At 41.3% G+C, this 14955-nt stretch overlaps 1 protein-coding gene across 1 annotated transcript in view; it reads right to left on the minus strand.

Moving 5' to 3' along the window:
- Positions 1-13997, minus strand: part of CIITA (class II major histocompatibility complex transactivator) — a 97173-nt gene extending 83176 nt beyond the window's left edge. The window contains exon 1 of the mRNA XM_075179815.1: positions 13751-13997. Coding sequence (XP_075035916.1) covers positions 13751-13910 — 160 coding nt within the window. The 5' untranslated portion in view covers positions 13911-13997. The remainder of the gene's footprint in view (positions 1-13750) is intronic.
- Positions 13998-14955: the final 958 nt, after the last annotated feature.

Genomic DNA, 14955 nt, shown 5'->3' on the forward strand with positions numbered 1-14955 from the left:
CAGTGATGACTGAGATGAAATAGCTGGCTCTGTCCAGCCAGTGACGCCATTCTTCAAAAGCTCATTTGATGGCTAAGAGCTCCTGATTGCCAACATCATAGTTGGCCTCTGCAGCAGAGAATTTGCGGGAGAAAAAAGCACAAGGAAGCAGTCGACAACTGCTAGGATCTTTTTAAGATAGGACAGCGCCAGCACCAATGTCGCGGGCATTAACCTCCAGGATGAAAGGCAACTCAGTGTTAGGATGTTTTAGGACAGGAGCATAAATAAATGCTTTCTTTAGAACTTTAGAGGAATTGATAGCCTCTGAGGACCAATTACCAGGATCTGCCCCCTTTGGGTAAGGGCAACAATGGGAGCCACTAAATCAGAAAAGCCTCTGATAAATCTTCGGTAGTAATTGGCAAAACCCAGGAATCTTTGGACAGTTTTCAGATTAATGGGGCTCATCCAATCTAAAGTAGCCTGAACTTTACTTGGGTCCATAGAGAATCCGTTAGAGGATATTATATATCCCAGAAATGATACACTCCGAACTTCAAACTCGCACTTTTCAAGTTTGGCAAAGAGATGATGATCCCATAGTTTATTGAGAACCTACTGAACATGGAGCCGGTGCTGAGGCAAGGAGTGGGAGTATATTAATATGTCATCCAAGTTTACGACCATGAATTGATCGAGGAACTCCCGGAGAACTTCATTAATGAGGTCTTGAAAGACAGCCGGTGTGTTACAAAGACTGAACGGCATAACCAAATACTCGTAATGACTGGAATGGGTATTGAAAGGCGTCTTCCACTTATCTCCTTCTCTGATGCGGATGAGATTGTATGCTACGCGGAGACCAAATTTGGTGAAGATGGTAGCACCTTTAAGTTGGTCAAAGAGGACCACAATGAGAGGAAGTGGATAGGTGTTTTTGACAGTAATCTTGTTAAGACATCTGAAATCGATACAAGGATGTAGCCCACCCTCCTTTTTAGAAACAAAGAAACATCTAGCTCCCACCAGAGATTTTGAAGGCCTAATAAAACCTTTTTGCAAATTTTCCTCGACATATTCCTGCATGGCCTTAGTCTCAGGAGCAGAGAGTGAATACAGCCTTCCTTTGGGTAATTTAGCACCTGGAATTAACTCAATGCCACAATCGAAATCCAGATGTGGAGGCAGAGTGTCAGCCGCTTTCTTGGAGAATACGTCCCAGAATTCACTGTACTGAGGAGGAAGTAGTTCGGAAGCAGGCTGCAGAATCCGAAGGGGCAAACTCAAACAAGTCTGAGAACACAGAAAACTCCAGGGATGACCCAGTATTAATGGCACAGACGGGCAAATGATGAGGTAGAAGGACAAGCTTTCTGAGTGAAAGGTTTCCACAGTTAACTGTAGCGGGGGTGTTTTACACAAGACCTTGCCACCTGGCATTTGCCCTCTGTCTAAGCCACATACAGTAATGGCAGTACTGATATTCTTAAAAGGAATCCCAGAAGAATTGACAAATCCAATGTCCAGCAAGTTTCCAGCGGCTCCACTATCTATAAAGGTCGAAATATCAAAAGAATGAGCACCATAAGTGATATGTGAAGGAACCAAAACTGCATTTTTGGAGGAGATGATCTGCAGACCTAGACCTTAGACCCTAGGCCAACACTTATTGGGACAGGAACGGGAAAAATGTCCACAATAGAGACAAAGACCTTGTGTCCGTCTCCCGGTTTTTTCTTCTGCAGAAAGACGGTAGGCTCCCAATTGCATAGGCTCTTTCGTGTCCATTGTTGCAGGAACAAACGCAGATGAAGAACAGGTATCTGCTTTTCTGCCTTTCTCTCCTTGATCCGTCTATCAATTTTGGTTAGGGTCACAAGCGAAACAGCGGAGTCAGTATTCAAGCCAAATGGTCAGGGCAACAAGCAAACAGGCAAGGTCCAAGGTACAGGCAAGGGTCACAACAGGAGATCAGGCAAACAAGAATCCTACAGCAGGTCAGCAAGAGCACAGGACTGCAAATGTTATAACCGGCAGGGAGGCCCAGTACACCCTTTCTTAATACCCAGAGCAGCCAATGGGAGCAGAGCAGCCCAGCCTAACCTAATTATCCCCAGGAGGCTGATAATAAATAATCATCTAATGCACACGCGCCTGGCTAATCTCCCCGCCGGGACTTAGTGTTCTGTCAACACAGCGTATGGCCATTGCCCTAGCAAGCAGGTATGGACAGCGCTGCAGGTCGTAACACTCTGATCTGATGATGAACAGGGCTCACAGAGCTCTCAGCTCTCAGCCCGTCTACAGAGTAAAATCCTTGCAATGTGATTGTGAGGTTTTATTATTATAAAACTAAAGAGCGGATTCTCCTGGCTCTCCGGAACACCCCTTGCATTGACTTTCAAGATGCCCAAATACAAGTTCAGGACCTTGCTTCTTCAACAATCCAGAAACGGAGATACTTACAACCTATCACTAAGTTTCTTCGGAATCTTAACATCAAGTATAAATGGTGCTTCCCATTCCAATTACAAGTCCCTTCAGGCAGCACGGTCCTCATCGCCAATACGGTAGATCATTCTCGCATTGATATGCACTTTGTCTCTGCCTCCCTGATGCAACTCTCCTCTCATGTGACTGTTATGATTATGATTATGATTATTATTATTATTATTATTATTAATCTTTATTTATAAGGCGTCACAAGATTTCTGCAGCGCTGTACAGAAAACAGACAGTGAACAATACATGGTAAAACAGTACAGAACAATAAACAAAAAATACTCATACTTCAATAGCTCCAAACTAAGCTTACACAGTGGAGTTGGAGGAGAACAATAGGTAGAGAGAACGAGGGGCCCTGGTTGTAATTGCTTACATCCTAAAGGGAGGGTAAACAGACAGGAGGCACAAGGGGATCAATCACAAGAGGAGCGAGAAACGAGATAGGGGAGGAGAGGTGAGAAGATCAAGCATGGGGAGAAGGTTAGGTAGATGACTGATAGGCTTTGAGGAACAGTTACCCCTTTTTCATGGTCTGTTCATGCAGTTATCTCTCTCTCTACATATTTCTAAACCAGTTCAACGACTTCGCTCTTGGCGCTTAGATGACGTCCTTCTTCTAGAAAAAATGTCTATAAGCTAATGCTTTGAAATTAACTCCTCCCCTGGTATCCTCTGGCAAGCCCAACTGTGTGTGGCAAACTCATTAGCATCTCTGCTGCAGTTCGTAAATGTGCTTCAACTGAAATTCCTAATTGGTAAATCACCTCTCTTCACTTCTGTCCCAACATAAAACGCGACCCTCCTCTGGTCTTCTCACTCAGAAACGGTTAAAGGCCAACTGAACACTCTACTTTCTAATTGAGCAGTTCCACTTTTAAAAAAAAATAAAATTTTTATGATAAATCTGATAAAGATGATACAATGCTGGCCAACAAACTGCGTCAAAAAAGAGCCCATGGTCTGATTGGGGAGATCAAGCAGAATCCCGATGGCCCTTCTACTTACGATCCCTTAGAAATCGTCAAGGAATTTCAAACCTACTATGACTCGTTATATAATTTGTCTTCCTTGAATGCCGATTGATGACTATTTACATACTAAAACCTTACCTATGCTGTTTTTTAAATGCGGACATTTCACTTAAAGAAACCCTACAAACAATCAAATTGCTAAAATTGTCTTCTGCTCCTGGCATAGATGGTTTTACTCCTCATTATTACAAGAAATATTCTAACATCCTTGCCCCCAAACTTACTGACCTGTTTAATCATATGTTAGATTGAGTAGCCTTTGACCTGGCATCCACTCGAGCTACTATGATTGTCAAAACTAATCCTGGCAGAGACCCCATATATTGCACCAGCTACAGACCTATTTCACTACTGAATGTGGGCTTAAAAATATTTGCAAATGTACTGGCTAACCGGTTGAATGTCCTCTTTCCTTCTTTAATACGTCCTGATCAAGTTGGCTTTGTTCCTGGTTGTCAGGGTTCCAGCAACATTCATTTACTCCATACAAAGAGCAAAACCCCTACTTTTGTACTAGCGTTTGATGCTGAGAAGGCATTCAACCAGATCTCCTGGCCCTTTATGTTCCGTACCTTATTCCATATAGGGAAATGAGTAAATTCCTTTCAGGTATTTAGGCATTAAATCGCTTTTCTTCAGCTATGGTGCTGGCAAATGGTGCTGCCTCTGAACCATTTCAAATTACTTATAGAAAAAAGCAAGGCTGCCCCCTATTCCCCCTCATTTTTGCTATAATTATCGAACCTCTCGCTCAAGCTATATGCTCCAACGTTAATTTTTCTGGTATCAAATCAGGCAAACTTGAACACAAAATTGCATTCTATGCCCACGATATTCTTCTCACGATCGCCCAATGTGTAGAAATCTCTCCCAACCCTCCTAGTAGAAACTGAGTCCTATGGCTTCCTTTTTGGATGTAAGATCAACACACAGACTACAAAAGTTTTAGACTTCCATCTTACCCCTCCTATCAAATCCACTTTGGAATCGCTATACTCATTTCAATGGCACCTTCAAAAGCTGAAATATCTTAATTCTGCATACATACTAATTATTAAATTAGTATGTAAATTATATTAAGTTAATGTAAATACTATGAAAAAAAGTATACTTTTTTCATACTATTTACATTATCTTAATGTTGTTTGTTGTGCATACAGATTAGAACCAGTTTTCCACTATATAACATAGTGATCTTACAGCATTTATATTTTGTAATACATATTGATTAATTGCACATCTGTACTAGAATCATCATTCACCTGTGTGCATATAAAAGATATAAGGCACATTGGACTGCTTTTACTATAATTAGTATGCATGCAGAATCTATAGGATAGATTGAATTACATATAAATCAAAGTTTTATTTTCATAAAATGTTAACTTTGAGTACAATTATCTAAACAGAATGAAGTTTTGTGCTTCTAATTAGCATTAATATATGGATAAACTGAAGGAGCAGAATACAAAAACAAGGAGGAAGAAAACAAAAAAAAAGAGCTCTCACCAAAACGCTATACAAGCTTACTTAATCTTGATTAAAATAAAGTTTACAAACAACCACGTCCCTTAGAGATGCGTCCAATTTTGACTTACATGTATCCTTAAGGTACGTCTTTTAGGATGTGTATTTTTGCATGTCCCATAGATCTGGTGTAATTTCCGTGTTGATGATGATGATGGCAGAATTTTTGCAATGGATGTAAGTATGCTAGATTTAAAGATGCACATACACTAATCAGCCACAACATTAAAGCCACCTCCCTAATATTAGGTAGGTCCCCCTCGTTTTGCACTCCATGACACATTGAGGCATGGACCTCTGAAGGTGTCCTTTGGTACTTGGCACCAAGACGTTAGCAGCAGATCCTTCAAGTCCTGTAAATTGCTACATGGGGTCTCCAAATGCTTGGTCTTGTTTTTCCAGCACATCCCACAGATGCTCGATCGGATTTAGATCTGGGGAATTTGGAGGCAAAGTCAATACCTTGAACTTTTGGTCAGATCTATACGCTTGCCCATTTTTCCTGCTTCAACACATCAAGTTCAATAACTGACTGTTCACTTGCTTCCTAATACATCCCACCCCTTGACAGGTGTCATTGTAGCGAGATATTCAATTTTATTCAATTGTCAGTGGTTTTAATGTTGTGGCTGATCGGTGTATCTACATGCTACTCAGAATACATCCATAGAAATGGAGTGTACAAGTGCATTTTTGCATGTATACAACAGCCACATTTTTTACATTCAGCTCTACATCGGGTCCTCAGTGTACTTTGTAAATGAGGTCCAGAGACTTGGGGTCTGTAGTCTATACACTACATATTTGGGATCTATATTGTACAATTGTACAGTTGCATCAAAATTAGGGTCTGCATTAGTATTCTGTGTTTATTGGTCACTGGAATGTGTCCTGTATTGTGTATTATACATTGGAATGTTCTCTATATTGTATAGTGGTCAATGTATTGATCTTTAAATAGTATATCAGACACTATACTAAAGCCAATAGGGGGCACAGACATTAGCTTGGCTAAGTTCCACCAACAGGAGTCATGGTAATTTAGATAGAGAACTCGTACTGCTATGCTTCCTTGTTTCTACTTAGTGCCAAACAAGGTCAGTTTATTTAACAAATTTAAAATAGGTGACAGATGTAGGAACAGAAAAGTTGAGCAGATAAATCACAACAGAACATAAATCATAAATTAGACACATGTAAGGATGAACTTTTAGTCAACCTGACATCTGTCCAGTGGAAACCCTACTCTACCATAAATATAAAAAAACCTACAGCTCAATAGTGGGCATTGAAAGGATAATAGGTAGCTTGTCTGTAAGTCCATAAGCATGCTTAATGGCAGGGGCGGGCTGGCCCGGGTGGCAGGGGGGCAGGGGGGTATCAGTCCCCCGGGCCACTCAGATGCAGCGCTGTTAGGGCCGGCCGGCCGCCCCTCGGTTGCAAAATCTATTGATTTTGACCGGCCGCATCTCATGCAACGGGATGCGGCCGCGTCAGCGCACAGGCGGCCGCATCGCATGTCATGTGATGCGGCCGCCTGTGTGCCCCCCCGGCTGATATATGCCAGCCCGCGCCTGCTTAATGGTCATCTGGATCATCACAGATTGGATTGACAAAGGTCAGGCACCTTTTAGTTACCATAGTGTGAGCTTGGGCCTGCAAGTGTGTACTGTACCTTGGATTCCTTCTTTGATGAAGGCCAAGGGCAAAAAGGCAGATATAATGTTGGTAGTATGCAGGGTGCTATTGCTTCATACACAAAATGAAGAAAAGTAGGGCAGACAACTTTGAACCTTTCCCTGATGATGCATTTGCTAAGACACAGATGGCCTTCCAAAGCAGCATAGCATAACTAACAAAAAATGAACGCTAATTGTACGACCCATCTCTGACAAGAGGCCAGATCTTTATAGAGAAATATTAACTGAATATAAAGAAGCTGAGAGTCAACCACTTCCTCAAATATGTTTTTTTCAGCTAAAATGAAATGAGAACAGAGTTCCCCAAGGGGACAGGTAAACATCCCTGTGTTACAGGAAAGCATACTCTAAATGTGTGACAATTGTGCAAAAACACTACTTATACCTGAAGTTAGATAAAAAAAATGCATCAGCATTTTTAATAATTGTAATCAGTTTTTAATGATTGGTGTAATTTTAGGGGCATAAACATCCCTACTTAAATCCCATATAATTAAACGTTATATAAATTATGCAGTTTCAGCAAGGATGGTTTTGTAGCATTTTCCTAGCAATGATTAACAGGACAGGATGCCAGAAGTTATTGTGCACAGAGAACGTTTTTTTATACTCTTATTTTTGCTTTGCTTCCATGAAACACCCTGTACTCCATTGAGATAAAAAGAAACCTTGAAGGAAGACCCAAATGGGACAGTATAAGGCAATAGTAAAAGATCATAGAAGACTGAAGCATCACCTAGGCTTGAGTACCATTATTTCAAAGCAATGTCCACTACTATTGCTGTATGCATATGTAATAAGTAAATTTCTGAAACAATGTCACACACTGTTCAAGTTCCCAAAGAAAGCAAGTTGGGACTCAGGGGGTCATGTAGAGTTGGATGTAAGTATGATTTCTATAGGCCAAGTGTGCATTTATTTGTTGCACATGCGCATTGCGAAGACTCCTGTCTCAGTCTGAGAGCAGGCTTAGATGTATCTGCCCATTGCGTCCCTGTACACTTAGCCGTAGACATAGTACTGTACGGGTGTGTTAATGCTTTTTACGTTCTATGCTAGTAGCATAATAGCATAAATTGCATCCAACTGTAGATAAGACGCTCAATGAGTAATGTAAAGTTTGTTGCCAACATTTTACAATAATTTCCAGGGACTTTTTTTCAGGAGCCTAAGCAGCTAAGCATATGTTGTGCAATACCGTCTCTGTGAACCTAGTAGTACTAAAATTCTAACAATCTCATTTTTCATGAAAATGATTATAACATACTCTTTTTAGCATCAGCCAATACACAACATTAAAAATCTGCTGTCTTTGTGTATGCACCAACTGAGAAGCGGATGAGAGAACAAATGGCCCCTATGTGCCTGTGTAGGCTTCAAAATTCAGGAGCTTAAACCTGCCTGTGTCTGGAAAAGAGGGATGGGGGTGGGAGTGGGTGTGTGAACACTAGGGGGCGACTGGCAAATTTTAGCACAGGGAGACGAGACTTGGCTCAGCAGCCTATTAGGAACGTTTTAAAAGGAAAAAATGCAGATATCTCAGTTACCCAGCCCAAGGTAGCTCACTATGGGACAGGGCCAGGATTGGATGCTTCCCTGCCCACCAGCCCAGCCAGCCCCAGGTGAACACATTCCAAGTACATGTTTCTGCAAATGCATAGACATGCAGATACATGTCTATATGCCTATTAGGATGTGTATCTATAGCACCTGCAGATACAAAGTAAGTGCAAATACTCGCTGATGATGATGGCTTGTTCTGAACCAGATGCATATGCTGCTGATGTGGAGGTGGCCGCATCTTGAAATGTGTTAGTTTCTGCAAATGTGCTCTTTTTTATTAAGAGTAAACAACTCTGCAGCAGCCCCCAAGAGTCTGCAATGTTCTAAGAAATGTAGGTATTATTAAGGTATCCGCAATAGGGGGTAGTATCCCACAGATAGTGTGAATGGTGGATTGAAGGGAAGTCATTCCACTATCAGACTCGAAGGTCAGCAAGAAGCATGACCGACAATCTGACATATGTGATATCCAGGAACAAAATCATTCAGAAAACGACACAGAAAAATTGAGAAAAATACAGTGAAGATCAGCCAGGACCCAAACCAACAATTTCCTGTGTTTGTGGACACTTGTAAAATTGACCCTATGTGGCAGTTAATTTTATTAAGTTTTTTTTTTTTTTTTATGGACAGCCACGGATCCTTGGAGTGAATTTAATTAGCTGTTTTTTTTATGAATGACTACGCACCTTTGGAATACTTTTATTGTTTTTTTTTGGGACAGTCATGGACCATCGTAATGATTATAAATGAAGAATACTGGCTGGTTGGCATCATAGCAGGCGGACCCCATGCTGCGAGTTCCCCTGATATAGTGCCACCAACCCTGGCTGGCACAGCCTAGTGCTGCTTCAAGCAAAATTAGGGGGCCCCCACACTTTTTGTCACGCAGATTTTGCTAGTACCGGCATTAGGCTGGCTGCAGTAGGGTTAATTGCTCTCTCTTTTTGAAAAAAATATATTTTAACCCTTTGTGTGCTGGCAACTGCAATGCCTCCAGGTCTGTCAGCTGCAATGCCTCCAGGTCCGTCGGCTGCCAGCATAAGTTGTCATGTGTTTTGGCTGTGGAGGGGGGCGGTCATATTCAGGTTTATTAATGTTTTTATTTCTTTGTTATAACTGTTTTGTGCCAGCGGGTCCGGCGGCTGCATAGCAAAATAATTTCTTGATTGAGTTGAGCAACACCATATAATTGTTAACATAACCAACAACTAAACCTTAACGTTCTCCGGTCTTCTGGTGGAAAATAAGTATGTATAAAAATTTTTTGCAACACAGTGGTTCAAAAGTGCAGCCACTTTAGCTGCATCGGACTACCAGAATGTTTGTTGCAGGCTCGGAAAATGGCTGAATTTTCATTCAGCCTTAGCAAACCCTGAAAAGAGTACATTGATTAGAGGAAAACAGCCATCACTGATGATAAGTAATAATGTAGACTGCTCCTCCATAGTCTCCAACAGCCGGCTGGGTGTTGGAGATCAAAAAAGAAGAGGCAACAATGGTTTCTGTATTTTATATTGGTCAGTCAAATGTAGAAACTTTGTATTATATAGCATTTACTAGAACGCTGTTTGTATAGCAATCACTCTAAGGTATTAAAGTCATTTGTAAACCAGTGGTTCTAAAGTGGCACTGTAGCTACATCGGACTATCAGAATGTTTTTGGCAGGCTCTGAACATTTCAATTAGCCTCAACAAAACCTGAAGATGGTACATTGTTTACAGGAGAACAGTCAGCACTGATAAGTATTAATGTAGACTGCTCCTCTATAATCTCCAACATCTGACTGGGTGTTGGAAATCAAGAGAAGAGAGGCAACCAGCATTCTTTTGCCATTTTGCTGTGGGGAAAAACAGAGAGGAAACATTTTTTTTCAGCAGTAGCGAAACAGCAAGATAAGTCTACTGGTCATGAGTCTATGAGTGCTGGCCAAAGAGTGTTCATTATTGTTTTAGTTGGTTAAAAGGTATTCAGTGCTGATAAGAAGGATGCTAGTTACTGAACATCACAACAAACTATATTGTATTGTAGCAATATATAATAGCATACATTATAAAAGAAAACCACATAAATCACTAGTGAGACAAACCTTGTATATTGTACTGCGCCCAGGGCCGCCGAGAGGGGGGGGGAGCGGGTACTAATTACCCGGGCCCGGCATGTCAGGGGGCCCGGCCCGGGCCCTTGCGCTGCTGATTTTTTTTAATTTTCAAATATTTTTTTTCAAAACGTTTTTTTTCCTTTTCTTTTTTTTTTTTTTTTTGGCAGGGGGGGGGGGGGGCTCGGTCGTTGGTGGGGGAAGCAGGCTAGTTTAAAAAAAAAACAAAACATACTCACCTGATCGCGGAGCCGGCATCCCTCCTCTCTGCTGCTCTGTGCTCTATTCAGACTGTCTGAATGCTGGGTGTGATGTCATCATGTCATGCCCAGCATTCAGTCAGTCTGGAGCAATGGAGCACAGAGCAGCAGAGAAGACCAAGAGAGGAGAAAAGGTAAGTGAAGGGAGGAAAACGAGGGGGGCACAAAGGGGTTAAAAAACGGGGGGGCAGCATGACAGAGGGGTTAAAAAATAAGGGGGAGCACAGAGGGGTTAAAAAACGGGAAAGCAGCATGTCAAAGGGGTTAAAAACGGGAAAGCAGCATGTCAAAGGGGTTAAAAACGGGGAAGCAGCATGTCAGAGGGGTTAAAAACGGGGAAGCAGCATGTCAGAGGGGTTAAAAAATTAGGGGGAGCACAGAGGGGTTAAAAAACGGGAAAGCAGCATGTCAAAGGGGTTAAAAACGGGGAAGCAGCATGTCAGAGGGGTTAAAAACGGGGAAGCAGCATGTCAGAGGGGTTAAAAAATTAGGGGGAGCACAGAGGGGTTAAAAAACGGGAAAGCAGCATGTCAAAGGGGTTAAAAACGGGGAAGCAGCATGTCAGAGGGGTTAAAAAATGAGGGGGAGCACAGAGGGGTTAAAAAACGGGAAAGCAGCATGTCAAAGGGGTTAAAAACGGGGAAGCAGCATGTCAGAGGGGTTAAAAAATGAGGGGGAGCACAGAGGGGTTAAAAAATGGGAAAGCAGTATGTCAGAGGGGTTAAAAAATGAGGGGGAGCACAGAGGGGTTAAAAAACGGGGAAGCAGCATGTCAGAGGGGTTAAAAAATGAGGGGGAGCACAGAGGGGTTAAAAAACGGGGAAGCAGCATGTCAGAGGGGTTAAAAAATGAGTGGGGGCACAGAGGGGTTAAAAAATGGGAAAGCAGCATGTCAGAGGGGTTAAAAATTGAGGGGGAGCACAGAGGGGTTAAAAAATGGGAAAGCAGCATGTCAGAGGGGTTAAAAACGGGGGGGGGGGCAGCATGACAGAGGGGGTGAAAAAATGAGAGGGGCACAGATGGGTTAAAAAACTGGGGCAGTATGGCACAGTGGGGTTAATAAACAGGGGTCAGCATGGCACAGTGGGGTTAAAAAATGGTGGGCAGCATGGCACAGTGGGGTTACAAAGGGGGGGGAGGCATGGCACAGTGGGATTGAAAAAGGGGGGGAGCAGCATAGTATAGTCTGATGAAGGGGAGCCAGATGAAGGGGGCAAAAACAGCATGGAGGGCACAGTGTGATCATAAGGCATGGCGATGATGAAGGGGCACATTATTGTAATATTGGAGCTGGAGGAAGGCCTAATTATTAATCGTGGATGGTATTGATTTAACGCCAGGGTTGTTTGGAATTATCTAAATGTAGCTATTTTTTTCCAAATAGGGCCCCCAGCATTCCAGGATCCAGACAAGCCGCAACTAAAGAAACATGCAGCCACAGGTGGAGAAAGTGAGAAGAACAGGTAGGAGAGAGCAGGACAGTATGTGAAATGTTGTGATTCTAGTAGGGACAATACCAATTTTTGGTGAATGTTGTGCCCAATGTAAGGTGTAGGCCAAGACTGAACTGTTTGTGTACACACTGCATTGTTTGTATACTACACTGTGGTGGTAGATGTCCTGAAAGTCAGGAGTGCTTGAACATATGTGACGCTCCGGCGAATTGAGAGCCTAGTGGTTTTTATGTTAGCCACGCCCCAATGGCACGTTTGCCACGCCCCAAAATGCATGACCACACCTCCCAAAATTTTTGCACCGCCGTTTGGCTAGCTACGCCCCTGAATGCATGACCATACACCTAAATTTTTTTGCTCCGCCGTAAGGCGGCGCAAAAATTTTTTGGGGCTTATTTGACTATGAGGGGGGGCCCCATGAATTTGTTGTACCCGGGCCCTGAATTCTTCTTGGCAGCCCTGACTGCGCCTAATCCTTCCTCAGTTACAAAAATCAGGAGACCTGATGGATCTGGGGAAATGGTAAGTAATGTTCAGTGTTTAATTAATGAGCTGAATGTTCGATGTTGGATACAGTTATGATATAAGTATTAGAGACAATTATTTATCAAATAGTCAGTGTAGAGAGTGTTATGGTCCGGATCAAAAGATATATGGGGTGCAGATATACCACATATGACCAAACTGAAAGATGAAACAAAGGAGATTACATTTGCCAAAGGAGCCTAAAGAGCCAAAATAGCTGCCTGATTGAGTTTATGTAAAATTTTAGATTTAAATTTAAGAAGTTTGCCATGAGTGCTTTTGGAGCAAGATCTGGCAGCCAACTGACTGACACATCTTAAACTGGCTAAGAAAGCACAAACTAAGGATAGCTTGCACACTCTGAGGCAGAGGTGTCCAAACTCAGTCCTCAAGGGCTACCAACAGTTCATGTTTTCAGGAATTCTTTAATCATGCTAGGTGAGTTAATCTATTTGGCTGGGTCTGTAATTATCCCACCTGTTTCTACAGATAAAAATCCAGAAAACATGAATTGTTGGTAGCCCTTGAGGACAGAGTTTGGACACCTCTGCTCTGGAGAATACAAAAAACGGAAAATATAAACTTAAAATTTGCTGAGCCTAACTGTATAGAGAGATTTTCGTTTGTTGGTTTAAAAAGATCTGTTCAAAGTATGCCGTGCAATATATCATTAGGCCCATGTTTATACTGCTATGCTACCACCTGGCAATTTGCTCATGTGCTGTAATAAGTCTTATCACTACCAGACAGACACTGTAAGTGGGAGTTGGATGGGTGCATAGATAGTTACAACTAGTCTTTCTAAAGCAATACATACATGTGACTAAACTGCACATATTTACATACATGTATTAATTCTAACACTAGTGACAAAGACTGACAGAGCATAGTGGAGGGAAATTATATATGTACTACTACCATCCATGTACACATACCACACAATGTCATATGCATGTACGTTTTATACTTTAGTCTCAGTTATGAGTGCCCAAAAAAACCATGTTTGAGCACTTATCATCTCCAAAAACGTACAGTAATACCTGAAGTTTAAATGATTCTTTAGGAATGAAAGGGTTAAACATATACATTGATTGATCGACTTACAGATTATTGGAGTTGGTTCCTTCTTTCCACATAGAGATGATACCAGTATATGATGACTTTCCGGATTTTCAGCTAAGGCTAAGGCTATTTTCCTGCAGAGGTCTTCAGTGTCACTCTCACCAAGCAAACTATGATAATATTCTAAGGATATTACTCCCATCTCAACCAGGGATTTGAGATATAATCTTAATTTACATGATGTAAAGCCAAAAACAGTCTTCCTTATAAGCGGCAGAATCTCTTTAAATGAATTCATATCTGTAGATATATCTCAGAGAGTGAATTTAACAGATGACGTTAAAATTTCATATGAAGAAACATTATACCCACCACAATTTCTTTGTAGATGGTTAGTTTCCTCATTTCTATAAAACAGCCTACAGATTCTGCTGTTAAAAAAACAAAAGGAACTTGTTGGTTCCCAATTTTGTGTATGAGAGTTTTCAAAGGAATTAAAAGATTTGTTTTTAAGATATAATTATAGGGTGTAATGTTGCAGATTTAGTTTTCCTGACTTTAACTTCATTTTTGGAGAACAGGAGAGATGGGCAGTGGAGAGGTAGAGCAGGTGGGGTAAGATTGTGTCACCAACAAAGATCTAAGGTTTGCATTGAACCTAAAGCCAACTGCATGCAAAATTGAAAGGTTATACTGATTCCAGAAACTAATTAATGGTATCAATTATTGTTGTCCTAAAGTGAGTAACACATATTGCACTTAGGAAAGGTGGAAATAATGCTTTAAATGCAGTGGGGAACTTACCACACCCTTGGGTCATAGTATGAAATATCTTTCTATAAAAAAAGGGTCAAACTATCATCACCATTTGTAAGACTGTCATATAATTACATGCACATGGTCTATTTCTAAAGAAAATAGCTTTTTTCAAAGTGTGGGAAAGTTTTATAGCATTTCATAAGCAATTGTGTCAGCAAACCGGAATGGACACTGTCTGAAAAAGATAGGAATGTAGATCCTGTCTCCTCTAACTTCTTTGACAATAACTATGTATGCAAAAAACTGGCAAGAAGACTAATCATATAAACCATATTAGGATATGTCCCTGCTTCCTTTAGAGTGTAAACAATTTCCCAGGGTTATCACTTTAACATTGTAAATGACCTTTAATTTTTAACTATGTGGATATGTTGGTAATATTGAAGATAAATGACTAGTATTAATAATGATATAGGCATGTTTCTCAG

The sequence above is a fragment of the Mixophyes fleayi genome, chromosome 7, assembly GCF_038048845.1.
Source record: "Mixophyes fleayi isolate aMixFle1 chromosome 7, aMixFle1.hap1, whole genome shotgun sequence".
NCBI lineage: Eukaryota > Metazoa > Chordata > Amphibia > Anura > Limnodynastidae > Mixophyes > Mixophyes fleayi.